Source organism: Microcaecilia unicolor, chromosome 6 (assembly GCF_901765095.1).
Source record: "Microcaecilia unicolor chromosome 6, aMicUni1.1, whole genome shotgun sequence".
In the NCBI taxonomy this organism is placed as follows: Eukaryota; Metazoa; Chordata; class Amphibia; order Gymnophiona; family Siphonopidae; genus Microcaecilia; species Microcaecilia unicolor.
The window spans coordinates 116,595,925-116,612,344 of NC_044036.1; the positions used below are offsets into that span (position 1 = coordinate 116,595,925).

Sequence of the window (16,420 nt, forward strand, 5' to 3'; positions counted from 1 at the left end):
CACAAGACTAGAGGCACCTAATACACAGCACCTAAGGCAAAGAAATTACTTACACAGGTGAGTAAACTGGAGTTGGTTCAAGCATTTTTGGGGTATCTGTGAATGTAGCGGAGGCTGTGTCTGTGGCAGAGATACTGGCAGTGGCATTCTCCGGCATGCTGGCATTCCCTATAGATGGAATAAAACAAAATCTATGATCAAGAATGAAGCTAAAATTCCTGTTAAAATAGCCACAAAACAGCAAGCAATAACTACAAGAAATGTAACCATTATTTGGGGGGAGGGGTAGTTTTATAAGCAACTTAAGCATGTTTAACAGTGTTAACACACTCAAGCAGGCACCTATAAAACTCATCTAAGCACATACAAGCATAGAAGTAGTTGCTATGAAAACACCTATTTTTTTAATATGATGTGAATGAAGAATGGGCAGTGCAAAGGTGGGATTAGAACTTATGCATATATCTACAAAATATATGCATGAGCAGCTTCTTACTACAACTTTGACAAAGTTATGCCTGCCTCAGAAATGTTTAACTTTGTGCAACATCTTTCCAGAAAGTTACTTTATAAAAAGCCACACATGTGCATGTATTTCAGTTATGCCCCCCCGTTAATTACCTTCTAGGTTAAAAAAAAAAAATTAATTAAAAATTATAATCAAATCTAAATTAGAGCAGAGGGGAAAAAATACAAAAATACCTTGCAACATGAAACTGAAGCACCGCAAGACCCATGGCAGAAACACAAGAAGAAAGTGCATACAGCTGTGACTTGGTTTACAGATAGTTTAAGATCTTTGAAACAAATCTTACTTAAAAGAATGGGGAAAATTATTTAAAAGAACAAATCATTATTATTTCATTTTCAACCACTATTAAGGGAAAATGTAAGAGTATGATACCCTATAAAGTCTCTAGTAAGAATTTAGTAGATTTTTTTTTTTGTAAGGAAAATTGGTTTGTTTGTTTTTTTTTGAAAGAACAATTAGAAGATGAGAGAAAAGAAGGATTTAAAGAAATAGAGTTGAAGTTCTAGGAATTTACAATGCCTTCCAAGGAGCATTTAATTAAGAGGATGAAAGCTATGAACCCCTCTTTTAGTGCCATGCATCATTCTTGCTTTCTGAGAGCACTGTCAAGAGTGATTTATAAAACTATACAAAGGTCATTGAAAAAAGGGCTGTTCCATGAAAGATAAAATGTGCAACAATTGCTCCAATTTTGAAAAAGGGGGAAACCATCCAAGATGGAGTTTTCTTTTTTTAAGCCGAAGAGGTGATGGCATTTGCACTTAAGTTCCTGCACTTGAATCTCTGACTATGGAACAGTTAATGACTGCTGAGCAATGGAACTAGTTGAGTTTCTAAGTCACTTTGGATTGTGTGTGTGGTTATCTGGCTTCATGCAGTTAAGACCTGAGGGGTAGCATGACTACATCTGGATGAGGTACTTTGGAATAGCAACATTGATTAATACTATATGGTGATATATCCGGGAGCATAACAGGAAAGACTGAGGAAGCAGAATGGACCAGTGTGATACTTTCCAAGGGACTAACTGATTTGCCTTGTTGATATATTTATATGGTTTGATGTATGACTTGATAATGGAGTATATCTGGTTGAGTAACTGAAATGTTGGATGCTACAGTAAATGTGGGTAAGTTTGGGATAGGGTTGTCACAATAATGATCAGTTTGTGAGAGCATGGAATCATGCACTGTAAACTTTGGGGGGGGGGGGGGGGGGTGGGGAGAGCCATGGGAGCAGAAAGGTCTCTAGTATATGACCTACGGTATGCATATAATAGAGGCAAAGGGAGTTGTAGGGTGTGGGATGTGAAAGGATGGACGCAGCAGCACGGGGATGATTATAGGAGTGATTAAAGCAGAGAACTAAGCAAAAGGAGTGGGGAAGGTAAAATTATGTATCATACCTGATAATTTTCTTTCCATTAATCATACCTGATAAATCCATAGACTGGTGGGTTGTGTCCATCTACCAGCAGGTGGAGATAGAGAGCAATCCTTTTGCCTCCCTATATGTGGTCATGTGCTGCCGGAAACTCCTCAGTATGTCGATATCAAAGCTCCATCCGCAGGACTCAGCACTTAGAGAATTACACCCACAAAGGGACACTCTGCCCAGCTCACCACCGCCGAAACGGGGGAGGGGAATTAACCCAGCTCATCCCCACACAAGTGGGGGAGGGGAATCCGTCCAGCTCATCCCCGCGGAGTGGGGGAGGGACACCACACCCGCCAATGCGGGGGGATCTGGCTTATCCTGCAACCGCAACCGCGGGAGGAGCTGACTAACCCTAACACCGCCGAAGCGGGAGGGGTACAAAGCTGCTCTACAGCCGCACGAAGCGGGAGGGAGCGCTGGCAGAATTTAGGTCTCAATCCAGCCCCGTAAAACGGAGGGGAGAGGAATGCAGCAGCTCACTGTAACACAAACTCGTCTTAACTCTTGAAGAATCAAAGTGAAAAAACTTGAACACGAAGTCTTTCTGAAGTAACTGAAGACTAAACTTGAACCTGAAATGCAACCAGAATAAAAACAGTACAGATATCTGGGAGGGGCTATGGATTGATCAGCTATGATTAATGGAAAGAAAATTATCAGGTATGATTTTACATAATTTTACCTTCCATATCATCAAGCTGATCAATCCATAGACTGGTGGGATGTACCGAAGCAGTACTCACCCAGGGCGGGACATTGAAATCCCTGACCTCAACACTGAAGCTCCAAACCGGGCCTCCGCCCGAGCAGCCACAGTCAAGCGGTAATGCCTGGAGAAGGTATGAGCCGATGCCAAAGTTGCCACCTTGCAAATCTCTTCCAAGGAGACGGACCCGGCCTCTGCCATCGAGGCCGCCTGCGCTCTAGTGGAGTGAGCCTTCAGCTGGATAGGCGGCATCTTCCCCGCGGCCACATAAGCCGCTGCAATGGTTTCCTTGACCCATCGTGCTACTGTAGGCTTAGCAGCCTGCAGACCCTTACGAGGACCTGCGAACAGCACAAACAGATGATACAACTTCCGGAAATCATTGGTCACTTCCAAGTATCTGATGATGACTCGTCTCACATCTAGATATTTGAGAGCAGAGTACTCCTCTGGGTAGTCCTCCCTACAAAAGGAGGGTAGGCAGAGCTGCTGATTCACATGGAAGCGAGAAACTCTTGGGCAGGAAGGAAGGCACCGTGCGAATAGACACTCCTGCCTCAGTGAAATGCAGGAAGGGTTCCCGACATGATAGCGCCTGGAGCTCGGAAACTCGTCTGGCTGAAGTGATAGCCACCAAAAAGACTGCTTTCAACGTCAGGTCTTTCAGAGATGCCCTCGACAAGGGTTCAAAAGGAGGCTTCTGCAAGGCTCTTAGCACCAAATTGAGATTCCACGCAGGCACCACCGAGCGCAGAGGAGGGCGTAGGTGATTAACTCCCTTGAGAAAGCGCACCACATCTGGCTGCGAGGCCAGGGAATCACCCTTCAGGCGACCCCTGAAGCAAGCCAGAGCCACTACCTGGACTTTAAGGGAACTGAGCGACAGGCCTTTCTCCAGACCTTCTTGCAGGAACGCCAGCACTGAAGAAATTGGAGCAGTGAAGGGAGAAAGTGAGCCTGCCTCACACCACGATGCAAAGGTATGCCAAACCCTGGCGTACGCAGAAGAAGTAGAGCGCTTCCTCGCTCTCAGCATAGTGGCGATGACCTTGTCTGAGAAGCCCTTCTTCCTCAGACACTGCCGCTCAATAGCCAGGCCGTAAGACCAAAGGGGGAGGGATCCTCCATCACCACGGGACCCTGATGCAACAGGCCCAGCCCCGCTGGCAGCCGCAGAGGGCCGTCCACTGAGAGCCTAATCAAGTCCGCATACCAGGGACGTCTGGGCCAGTCCGGACCCACCAGGATTATCCAACCCGGATGCTTTGCCACCTGGTCTAGCACCCTGTCCAACATGGGCCAGGGCGGGAACACATAGAGAAGCTCTTGTGTCGGCCACTGTTGGAGAAGAGCATCTACTCCCAGAGATCGAGGGTCCCGTCCTCTGCTGAAAAAGCGCGGCACTTGGCAATTGGCCGATGACGCCATCAGATCTAGGCTCGGCTGGCCCCAGCGCTTCGTGATGTCCAAGAACGCCTGAGCCGATAGCTGCCACTCTCCGGGATCTAAGGTATGGCGACTGAGAACGTCCGCCTTGACATTCATGACTCCAGCAATGTGGGCCGCCGACAGCTGTTCCAGGTTCGCTTCCGCCCACTGGCGCAGATTCATGGCCTCCTTGGCTAGAGGGGCGCTCTTGGTACCTTCCTGGCGAATGACATAGGCCACAGCCGTGGCATTGTCCGACAGGACCCGTACTGGCTTCAACGCCAGTACCAGGAGAAACTCCAAAAGTGCCAACCGAATGGCTCTGAGTTCCAGGAGGTTGGTAGACCACTTTGCCTCTGCAGGAGACCAGAGCCCCCGCGCTGTCCTTCCCAAGCAGTGGGCTCCCCAGCCCGTCAAAGAGGCATCCGTCGTGACGACAACCCACTCCGGGGTCAAAAAAGGCATCCCTGCGGAAAACTGGTCTGTCCTCAGCCACCAGCTCAGCGCCTTGCGCACCGCTGGGTCCAAGGGAAGGCGCACAGCGTAATCCTCCGACACTGGAGTCCAGCGCTGCAGCAGAGAGAGTTGTAATGGTCTCATATGAGCCCTGGCCCAGGGCACTACTTCCATCGTGGCCGTCACAGAGCCCAACAGCTGCACATAGTCCCAAGCCCGAAGAGGAGAGGCTACTAGGAACTGGTCCACCTGAGCCTGAAGCTTGACAATCCGATTGTCCGGCAGGAACACTCTGCCCATTTGGGTGTCGAAACGAACTCCCAGATACTCCAGGGACTGAGTCGGGCGCAGCTGGCTTTTCTCCCAGTTGATGATCCACCCCAGGGAGCTCAAAAGAGCAATCACCCGGTCTACAGCTCTGCCGCACTCTGCATAAGAGGGGGCTCGGATCAACCAGTCATCCAGATAAGGATGGACTTGTACTCCTTCCTTTCGTAGGAAGGCCACGATGACCACCATTACTTTGGAGAAGGTCCGCGGAGCAGTAGCCAACCCGAACGGGAGGGCTCGGAACTGGAAGTGTCGGCCCAGGACTGCAAAACGCAGAAAGCGTTGATGAGGAGGCCAGATGGGAATATGCAAGTAAGCTTCCTTGAGGTCCAAGGATGCCAGGAACTCCCCTGCCTTCACTGCCGCTATAACAGAGCGGAGAGTCTCCATTCGGAAGTGCCGAACTTTCAAGGCCCGATTGACCCCTTTGAGGTCGAGGATAGGCCGTACAGAACCTCCTTTCTTTGGTACCACAAAGTAAATGGAGTAACGTCCCTTGCCAAGCTGATCTTCTGGCACCGGAACGACCGCACCCAGGCGGATCAGATTGTCCAAAGTGTGCTGCACTGCCACAGCTTTGACCAGAGACTTGCAGGGAGAGTGCACAAACCCGTCTCTTAAGGGTCGGCAGAACTCTAGCTTGTAGCCGTCTCTGATGACTTCCAGCACCCAAGCGTCTGAAGTTACCCTGGTCCACTCGCCCAGAAACGAGGACAGGCGTCCTCCAATCTGCACTGGGCCATGGACCAGGGCCCCGTCATTGGGTACGAGACCCTGGGGGAGGACCGGAGGACGCACCTCCGGGACGGCGGTCTCTGCAAAAGGAATGCTGCTTGGGGGAGGAGTTCCTCTTGAAGGAAGAGGGGGCAGAGGAGCCCGACTTGCCCGGGCGATACCGACGGGCTTCCTGAAACCGTCCTTTGGAGGAACCGGGGCGAGCACCACTGGCCCGAGCCCTGACCTCTGGTAACCTCTTGCCCTTAGACGTGCCGAGATCGGTCACAATTTTGTCCAGCTCGACCCCAAAAAGAGCAGCTTGCCTTTAAAAGGCAACTTAGCCAGGCGAGACTTAGAGGCGTGGTCAGCAGACCAATGCTTCAGCCAAAGCCACCGCCGTGCAGAGACTGTCTGAGCCATACCTTTAGCCGAGGCTCTCAAGACATCATACAGCCAGCCTGCCAAGTAGGCCAAGCCCGATTCCAGGGCCGGCCAATCAGCCCTCAAGGAAGGATCCGAGGGGGAAGCCCGCTGCACAATAGTCAGGCACGCCCTGGCCACATAGGAGCCGCAAACTGAGGCCTGCAAAACTTAAAGCAGCCGCCTCGAAGGACGACCTTAAGGCCGCCTCCAATCTTCTGTCTTGGGCGTCCTTTAGGGCCGAGCCACCTTCCACCGGCAACGCCGTTTTCTTAGTCACCGCAGTGATTAAAGAATCCACGGTAGGCCAAAGAAAGGCCTCCCATTCACCTTCAGGCAGAAGATAGAGGCGGGACATAGCCCTAGCCACTTTGAGGCTTGCTTCTGGGACATCCCATTGAGCCGAAATCAAGGTGCGCATGGCCTCATGCACGTGGAAGGTTCTAGGCGGGCGCTTCGTCCCCAGCATAATGGCGGAGCCAACAGAGGCTGAGGGAGAGACGTCCTCCGGAGAGGAAATCTTCAAAATGCTCATGGCCTGCACTAACAGGTTGGGCAAATCCTCTGAGCGAAAGATCCGCGCTGCAGAGGGGTCATCCGCTCCATCCAAGCGGGAATCCGTCTCCTCCAAGGAATCCCCAAAGGACCGTTGGGAGAACTCAGATACGCTGCCCTCATCTACATCAGAGGAGACAGAGTCCTCTAGGGCCTGGAAATCCACCCGAGGGCGTTTGCTTCCAGAGGCCTCAAACCCTTTATTGGACAAGGGAGCAGGGGCAGCGTTTTGCATAAGGAAAGCCTAATGCAGCAGCAAAATGAACTCAGGGGAGAAACCCCCCACACTGTGCACTTCTGCAGCCTGGGCCACGGCCCTAGACGCACCCTCAACCGGCGCTCGCGAGAGCGGGGGAGAAACATGCTGCGCATCCAAAATGGCGTCCGGCGCGAAACTCTGAGAAGGAGCCGCGCGGGAAGAACGGCGCTTAACTTTGGCCGCTTTTTTGCCGTCACCTGAATCAAGGGTGACCATAGCATTAACGTCTCCCACCTCGAGGGCGGCTCAAGAAGAAGCCGTCCGAGCAGAGTGGCCGGCCAAAATGGGGGGGGGGGGGGGGGGGGGGGGGCGAGCAGCAAGGGATGGGCGTTTATGGCGGGAAAAACCGCCGCACCGGAGGAAGAACCGGGACACTGACCAGCCTCCCAACTGACGCCCAAAAAAGGCGATTCAGGTTTTGAAACCCCTGCATCCCCGCTAGATGCGCACACGTGGTCCGGGGAGCGATTCTTCGCGCCCTCGCCCTCCGACGCCATAGGCCACGTGGAGACCGATTGGGGAACCCCCTGCCCGCTACAAAAGGTAAAAAATTACCTGCTTTTCGCTCCGAGCTGTAACGAACTGGTGTCCCAGTGAGCAGCTGCAATAAACGCTGATATAAACGTTGAAATAAACGCCCTTAAAGGACGTCAAAATTTTTTTTTAAACGGAGCCAGCGGGGAGGGGGGAGAAAAGGAGGGACCTGGCACCACCAGGTTTGCACTTGCTCAAGAAGAGCCCTCAACCCCAGGTAATCAACAAAACCTAAAGATTAGGCTTGGAGACCTAGCCAGAGCTGCTGCTGTGTGTGACCACCACCTGCTGAGATAGAGAACATACTGAGGAGTTTCCGGCAGCACATGACCACATATAGGGAGGCAAAAGGATTGCTCTCTATCTCCACCTGCTGGTAGATGGACACAACCCACCAGTCTATGGATTGATCAGCATGATGATATGGAAACAAGAATTACTGACCTGGGCTTCACTACAGGGGACCTATCTGGCAAAAATGGGGAACTAATGATCAGGGGAAGAACTGGCACCCAGAATAATGTTTCTTTGTAAAAGATGATAAACAATGTATGATTTCAGATTCATGGTAAAACGGCAAAAAAAAAAAAATACAAGCTCTTAATAGACAGAAGGTAGCCAAGACCTTTTTACAAGAAACTCTACTGAATTCAATAGATCACTAAACTGAAGAGATGATGGGTGAGAAAACTGTACTGAAGCACCGCAGTAGAAAAGAAAACAGAAGTAGCCTAAGGGGGCTGGAAGTTGAAAACCACAAGATAAAAAGAAGAAGGGGGTTGGGTTTGTGATTGCACATGTAACCATAGACTATCAGCAATTCCTGACAAGGTAAAAACAGGCCCGGCACGCACCCAATACACGCGCCTACACTACCGCAGGCCACTTTTTACCGCAGCTTAGTAAAAGGACCCAGAGAGCCTGAAAAGATCATAAGCAAGATTCTTTGTACCCAAGCAATAAGATAGGGTGATGGGTAGCGGAATGGATTCAATATAAAATGAACGCATAAAAATGTTGTAAAATAGAGCAGTTTTTTTTTAATGTCACCACTGATCACTAGAATTGTTTGTCTAATGTGTTCTTTAATGGATAACATTTAATAATCCAGTCACTTTATACTTAATATCCATATTGTTTGTGATTTTAGAATGTCATGTAACCCATCCCCCTCCTGCCTCTTCTACCCTTACTCACACCTCTCCTACTCCTTCACCCCCTGTCCTTCTCTACCTACCTATCACTTCTGTTATTCTGTTATACTTTATTTTTATTTCTTTATCAATATCCTGTAATCCCTATTACTATGTAAGCCGCATTGAGCCTGCTTTGACTGGGAAAGCGTGGGGTACAAATGTAATAATAATAACACTCCAGATTAGGGACTCCTAGGCCTCCCTTCCCCAGCTACTCTGGTGATCCGGGGATGCTCCCCTCCCCAAATAAAGCAAAATAGCTTTCTATGCCTGGAATGAAAGCAGTCTAAGGGGATTTCAAACGGTAATGCCTGAAACAAGTACAGAATCTAGGAAGAACCATCATCCACACTGCCTTAGTCTCCTCACCCAGGACACAAAAATTAGCCCATCTGTTGAGATCTTTATTAATCCTGGCCAGGAGGGGAATATAATTCTAGGCATACAAATTACACCAGTCAGCCCTTTTCCAAGGAATTGAACACTCCAGAGAGCCAAGCCACAGACGATCAAACTGAGCATTATTTAACTTGGTTACCAAAGCTTCGAGGTACATCCTTTCTCTTCCTGCGTTTCTTATTAGTAGTAATAGCTAGCAATTCCCTTCACAATACTGCCTTGAGGCTTTCCCAGATAGTCTGAAAAGAATAATCAGCTGGATTGTTATGGCTCAGGAAGTCATCTATAACCCCTTCCACCCCCTTTGACCACCTCAGGGTCTTTAAGAAGTCTTCAATAGTGAGTGCCTGCTTTCCTATCCCCCCACTTAAGATCCAACCATACAAGCATGTGATCAGACCAGTAATATCCTCTATCTTGGCCTCCCTTAGCCTACCCCACCCCCCAAATGTCATTCAATACAAATCAGATCTATATGAGAATACATATCATGCACTGGACAGTAGTAAGTATAGTCTCTATCCCTTATGTGCTTGACTGTTCAGCCATCCTCAATGTTCAAAACATCCAGGAACTGGTATAATTGCTTTCTATTCGATTTCAGGGGGGCTGAATAGTCCCCAGTACAGTCCCATCTGGAGTCAGGAGTAATATTAAAATCTCCCGCTACTAAAAGATCCATAGTCATCTTTCTTTGGACCAAAAGCTCCATGCACTCTGTCCACCGGAATCACTAAGAGCTGCGCCATCTGCAGAAACCTCTCCATCAGTCACTAAAGCATAAAGTATTTAGACCAACTTTTCTGAATCTCGATAATCCTCAGTGTCAGGGATGCCCCTCACACGTAGTCTCAGAGACTGATTTTTCAGGTCTTCCACAAAATATCCCCCGACTCTTTTGAAAACCGTAGCAGCAGCATGTAACTCCCGTCACTGCAGTCTCTTGTTTGCCAATCCTTTTCCCAGCTTCCTCCATGCACCCCACTAGCTCAGCCACTTTTTTTTTAATCTCCCGAACTGCACCCTTAATTTTGCCTCGCACTCCCTGGAATTCAGTCTTATCTCTGCAGCCCAGTCTTTGAAATCTGCCTTTGTCAGTGGCGTGGAGCTAGCCAGGTTCCGTCACCATGGTGATCGCTGTGCTGAAAAGTTATCCTCAGACACTCTCTTCCCAGAGTCTGAAGGCACTGCAGGAGGTGCTGTGCATATGGTGCAGGCCACTGGGTTCCGCCATTCGCCCTTCGAGAGTCATCAGGGCTTCTTTTTGGCCGGAATTCTGGATTCTTGCAGCCTTCAGGGGGCAAAGAGCTTTCAATCTACAGCGTTCAGATGAGTCGCATGCTCAGGGTACAGGTCTAAATGTAGTATTGGGCCAGAGCTCCAATTTTACACCGCCATGCTCCCCGATGACATCACTGGAACCATCAATTTAAGATCTTAACTGTTGCTTTTCATGTATTTCAGGGACTGTTGCAGGATAAAAGTATCACCTTATATACCCCCGAGAACTTTATGAAACCAGAGATTTTTTCAGGAGTGACCTGATCTCTGTGGAATATGTTGCCAGAGGAATTAAGGATGGAGCGAGACTACCTTGCCAGAATAAGGTGTGATTAGGGACTGGTTTAACTGATGTACGCCTTTTCTGTTTTTATTTATTGTACGTATTGTAAAGTGCTTTGGGTAACCACAAGACCGGAAGAACAGTATATAAAAACAGCATTTTTCCTGGGGTTTTTGCAATCATTTTACAGAGTTTAAAGAGCTTTGGCTTAGGGTCATTAAACATTTTATCAAAGCTGTTTCTTTTCATACAACTGTTTGAAAGGGGATGTGTGCACAGCTAATGTTCTTTGCTATTTCTCAGAATAGACTATGATATATAGCCTATTCTTTTCATCCTAACTGCCCATTCTCTACAATCCCTACTCCTTAAGAGATCCTCTGTGATTGTCACATGCCTTCTTGAATTGAGATACCATCCTTGTTGCCATCACTTCAACTGGGAAGCTGTCCCATGCATTATTTCAGTAAAATAATATCACCTTGGGTAACTCCTGAGTCTATCCCCTTTCAGCCCCTCCTCCCCCACATACCCTCAAATCCTATGAACCCTCATTCCAGAGCCTCCTTTTCATTTTAAAGGCCCAACTCCCACATATACCATGGAGATATTTAATGTCTGATATCTTCTATCCCTACCTCTCCTTCATGGTACACATTTACGTTTTTAAGTCTGCACAATATATAAAAAAAAAAAAAAGTTCAGCAAATCGATTAGATGTACTACTACACAAGGGTGACAATGTCCAGATTCAGGACCAAAGATTGCAGGATTGAGAAAAATGCTTTGGTGTATAGCCCTTTGGTTGGGGAATGACATTGCAGTGACATTAACTAAAATCAAGGTAGAAGAGGAAATAAAACAGTGGGGAAAACCTTCCATGTAGTTGAGAATTGTGGCTCATGGCACCAAATTTGAGCCCTGGTTCTGACTGATCTGAAGTACACAAAAAGCCAGAGGAATCTATTCAGTAAAAAAGGCCTCACAAACTCACCAGGAAAACCCTCTTTTAAATAAGTTATAGAGTTTAACAAACTGAACTTATTTGGATGAAATCTGATATTTGAGTATCTTGCCCACGCCACTTCTAATACCAAACACTAGCAACATCTGTCAAGTAGAAGGGCCCCCAAGGTGTCATGAGAATTAGACCAGTGGTCATTACCTACTAGCAAAAAACGTAGCAAGAGCAAAATCTACGAGCATTCAAACAATATAAGACTAATAAACTTACATACTGCCTTGCCTGAAAAAAACATTCCAAAGTTTGTTTTGCAATTAGTGGTCAATTTAATAGTTGCAAATTTTATTCTCTTGCTAATTTCAATCCTTGTGTGTGGAGATAATACCTTCTGCTCCTTCCACCCAAAGCCCTCTCACTGCCCTCCCCCACAGCCCCGCTGCTCAGAGCAGAAAATGCAGTCGTCTCATTCTGATCTTCCTCCCACTACTCTTACCTGTACAAATGTGGGCGCTAGAGGCTATAAGCACCCACATTTGCTCCCGCCCCATGATCAGAGCCAGCAAGTGCATGAAACGAGCTTGACAGCTCTGACCACAATTTAGCAAATTCATGCTAAATAGGGCATTAACTATTTCTCCACAATGCTCAGTGGGCAGTGTGCCAAACAAGGGCGCTGCTGCAGCAGCAAACCCTGTGCCAGCTCGGAGCCGACGTTTGGGTCTGCAGAGCATTGGGGAGCCCCACCCCCCTGGTGGTCTAGCCCCTTGCGTGCAAAGGGGGGGGGGGGATGACCTTCAGCCTGGTGTGACAGGTCCAGGCTTTTTTGTTTTGTTTTTTTGACAGCCCGGACCTGCCAACAACTTCTGTGAGAGGACTGTACCTTGGGTGCATGCCCAGGTACAATTCTGCCGCAGAAGACCCCCATGATCAAAACTAAATAGCACACACAAATTTGCATGCTATTAGTTTTGATCATAGGGGCTTTAATTCCTTGCACTGTTCCAGAGCTAATTTTTCAGCACTGTTTGGAACAGCACGGGGAATTTAATCATCGGCCTGTCAGTGAGCAGTATCTCTCAGCTGGCTAAATGAGGCTGGGAGACAAATCTGGTCAGGTCTGTGCTTATTTTATTTATCCAAATTTCCATTCCACACAATCCTACGTTCGTGGTGGATTACAAAAATCAAGACTTACCATGTAAAACATCCACAACATCTTTTCCTTCAGCAGTCTCGTCAGTATTTGCCCCAAGCACATTAGCAGCAAGATTATTTACCATACTCAGAATAGCATCTAAATAGATATGGGGAACACAAAACACCATTAATTCCAGAAATGCAGTCTCAGCTACAGGCATCATAGCCTGTCACTTCTTCAGCAACCATGGAATTGAAAAGAATAAAAGTTGAATTTATATACACAATTAACATACTACATCACAATTCACCTTTAGCCCCCCTTCAGCATATACACGTTGCAGACTGTACTTCCAGAGAATATCGGAGAATCAATCATGGAAGATGCTTGCAATACATGTGTGACAATACATGTGTGACACTGTGTAATGTCTATATTCTCCATTTCCATATAATGGATGATAATATACCATGGAATACAGTAGGTATGTCATATGACATCTGGTTACAAAGTATGCACATTTTCTCCATTGTGCTTCTATAACCTTAAGGACTAGGTTTAGTTCTCCCTACATTAGGTGTAACAGAACTTAAGTCTGAATTACTGCCATGACTGTGCCTTATAAAACAATACAAATTTGGAAGAGAACAGAAAGACCAAAATAGCCTGCTCAGTCTACCTACATTAATGCATTTTAGGTAAAACACACACGAGTTTCTACATGCAACCAAACAACTCTCTCTATATATCTATAACCTACCTTCTTAACCCTTGTGCCACTACTCCATATCCTCCCCAGCACTATCACATCTTTCAAGATGGCCATCAACTTGCTAATGACAGCGCACCTTCATAAAAGATTACTACTTAAGCTCACATGAAAACCCTTCTTTCAAATTAAAATTTGTCCTCCCCTGCTCATTAAAGATTAGGTTTAACCATGGTTCCCCAGGCTTCTTGGAGAACTGAAGCAATAAAGCTGTTAGGGAGTGACAATTGCCACTCCATGTAATTTACCACAATGTCTTCTAGGAAACACCATGCAATGCCAATGATTTATGGGCTGCAACTGCTGCTAAATGCAGGTTCACCTATTCTTTCTTGGAAGCATAATGCATTGTGACTTTGATTAAAGGCTATCTCAAGGAGAATGTCTGCCAGTGCAACTGGTCAACCTTCAAAGTTAAATGATGTCACAATAGTCCAGTTGTTCAGTAATTTGACTGCTATGGCTACCACAGTAACCCCTTTTTACATCATACTGCCATCTCTAGGTATCTCAGGTATTATATAACTGGGACAGTTTTTGTTAACTCCATAGGTATCATGTATATTTTGTGTATATTTGAGAAATCATATCCAGATCACCTTGTTGGGAGAGACTGGCTGTAAAGAATGTAATTTGTTTCCAGGAATTCTGTTCTCCTAGGTCCTAATCAGATTCATCCTAGCACAGCACTGCATCCAGAATCTAGTTTATAACATTTCAAATCTTATTTCCAAGGGAAAGGAGGACAAGGTGTGCATGTAACAATCTGTTTTTCATATGATATGACTAGGGATATTTTTCTTTTTTTTTTTAAGAGTTTATATTTTATTCTTTATTAATTTCTTGACATTTACAAGACAAACTTATAAATTGCAACACAGCATGTATTACATAGATCGAATTTTGAGTTATATAATTAAAATTTTATCAAAATTATTAGTATATAGTCTATGCATTCTAAACAAAGAAAACTTTTTATAAGAAACTCTTTAAATGCTTCCTTAGACCACCATCATTTGTAAGGGGGTGGAGAAAGTAGATGAGAAGATCAAATCAGGTATTTCAAAAAGAGAAAAAGGCATATGGCCTGGCCCTAAACCCCAGAGTTACTCTACCATATCTTGATTACTTTACACCAACTATCTAGACAGCTTTTTACTTTCTATAAACATTTTAAGTTGTTCTGGCTCATAAAAAACATATTTATTTCCCAAATATTTTATACAACATTTACAGGGATATGCCAACAGAAAATTAGCTCCCATAGATTTAACTTCTTCTCTATAAGCAAGGAAAATTTTTCTGCGGTCTTGTGTAGTTCTTGCCACATCCGGAAATATCCATATCTTTTGACCACAAAATAGTTTTTGAGATTTTTTAAAATAAAGTTTCAACTGCGCATTTAAGTCTTGCTCAAAGACAAAAGATATCAAAAGGTCCTTCGGTTTAAGACTTCCGACATGGATTCCTCCAACAAAGCCGATATATCCTGAAGATTCAATTCTGGAGGTTTAGCATTCTCTATTGGATTCACCTTGGATTATTTAATTTCAGGAAGGTAATATATTTTATTAATCGGTGGTATAGCTGATTGCGGATATGCCAAAACTTCAAGCAGGTATTTTTTAAAGAAATCCATCGGTGATATTCCAATAGCAATAGGAAAATTTAATATCCTCAAGTTTAAACGTCTATTATAGTTCTCTATTTGTTCCAACTTTGAAGCCATCTTTATTTTATCAACTATCAATGCTTCTGTAACCTTTTTAAGAGAGGTAATTTCTGTTTGCGTCTGTACACTTTGGGCTAACGATTCTTGTTTAGCAGACTCAAGAGCTTGGGTTAAAGAATCTATTTTGTTAACCATCGACGTTGTATCTTGAGCTGTTTTAGTAACAGTTTTAGTTAAATTTTGAATAGCTGCCCAGATAGTTTGCAAAGTTACTGATGGGGAGCAGCGAGCTCCAAGATCTTCTCCTCTGCTTCCTGGGGCACGGCACCGCAGTCTGAGGCCCTCCGGTCACCGCCTTCCGATTCCGTTGAGTCCTCATCGCCGGCCCGAAGATTTGCAGGGCAAAGCGGTGGATTAAGTTCCGGTGGGGACAAAGATGTTTCAGCCCCTAGTGGAGATGCCGCTCCTCCGGTCGCTCCAATCGCAGGGTCCATCTCACCGGTTCCAGCTGGGGTACTCGAAAGGAATCGCAGGAGAGTTTGTTGAGTAGGGGTAGGAACAAGGGCTGGCCGCGGTAAGCCCTTTACCGTCCCCTTTCTCTTGGTATGCGGCATTAGGAAAAACTCTCGACGTGAAAGTCTAAGAGAACAGCAAACTCGACCCGCAGCACCTCAAGCACGAGCCGCCATCTTGACTCCACCTACTAAAAAACTCGGGAAAGAGTTTAATGGAGACTAGGGATATTTTTCTTATCTAAAAATGGCAAGACAAGATACCTGAAATTGGGTCAGCAAAATCCTGCACGTCAAAGTGATGGAGCAGAAGAAAGGTCTTAAAAGATGTCACTTACATATGCACTCATACTTGAACTTTGTGCTCTGCCCAGCACATTAAAAAAAAAATCTTTTGAGGATTAATTTTTAAAGCAGGGCTTTTTTTGTGCCGATACCGGCATGTTTTTTTACCTGCTCCCTATCAATAAAGTTTCCTTGGACTGTCGAACAGGCTCCAAAGCAATCAATAGTGAAACCCAATTCACAGTCTGGCAGCAGTGGCCAATCAGGAGTGCCCTTTTAGGCACCACGTTCAGCTGTGTGACCAATCACAGCTGCATGGTGCGTCCCGCTCCAGCATCATCTACATGCTGTGCATCTGAGCCTCTGCCTCAGCTGACCGCTCCCCTACCTCTTGGCACTGAATCAGGCCATTTTGAAGACCCTTGTGCTCTGCCTGAACCAGCGCCAAAACAGGATAGCATTCAGGCCTGCCCTTCGTGGTCCCTGTACTGGGGACCCAATCCCAGCACAGCCAGCCCTGAAAAGCTGAGGACCAGCCCTTCGTGAG

General features: G+C 46.3%; 1 protein-coding gene across 5 annotated transcripts in view; it reads right to left on the minus strand.

Moving 5' to 3' along the window:
* Positions 1-16,420, minus strand: part of SUCO (SUN domain containing ossification factor) — a 256,708-nt gene that overhangs the window by 58,747 nt on the left and 181,541 nt on the right. For all 5 annotated transcript variants that reach the window (XM_030208502.1, XM_030208500.1, XM_030208501.1 and 2 more), the window contains 2 exons: positions 12,693-12,791; positions 54-168 (listed from right to left, as the gene is read on the minus strand). In XM_030208502.1, the coding sequence (XP_030064362.1) occupies positions 54-168; positions 12,693-12,791 (214 nt within the window). The remainder of the gene's footprint in view (positions 1-53; positions 169-12,692; positions 12,792-16,420) is intronic.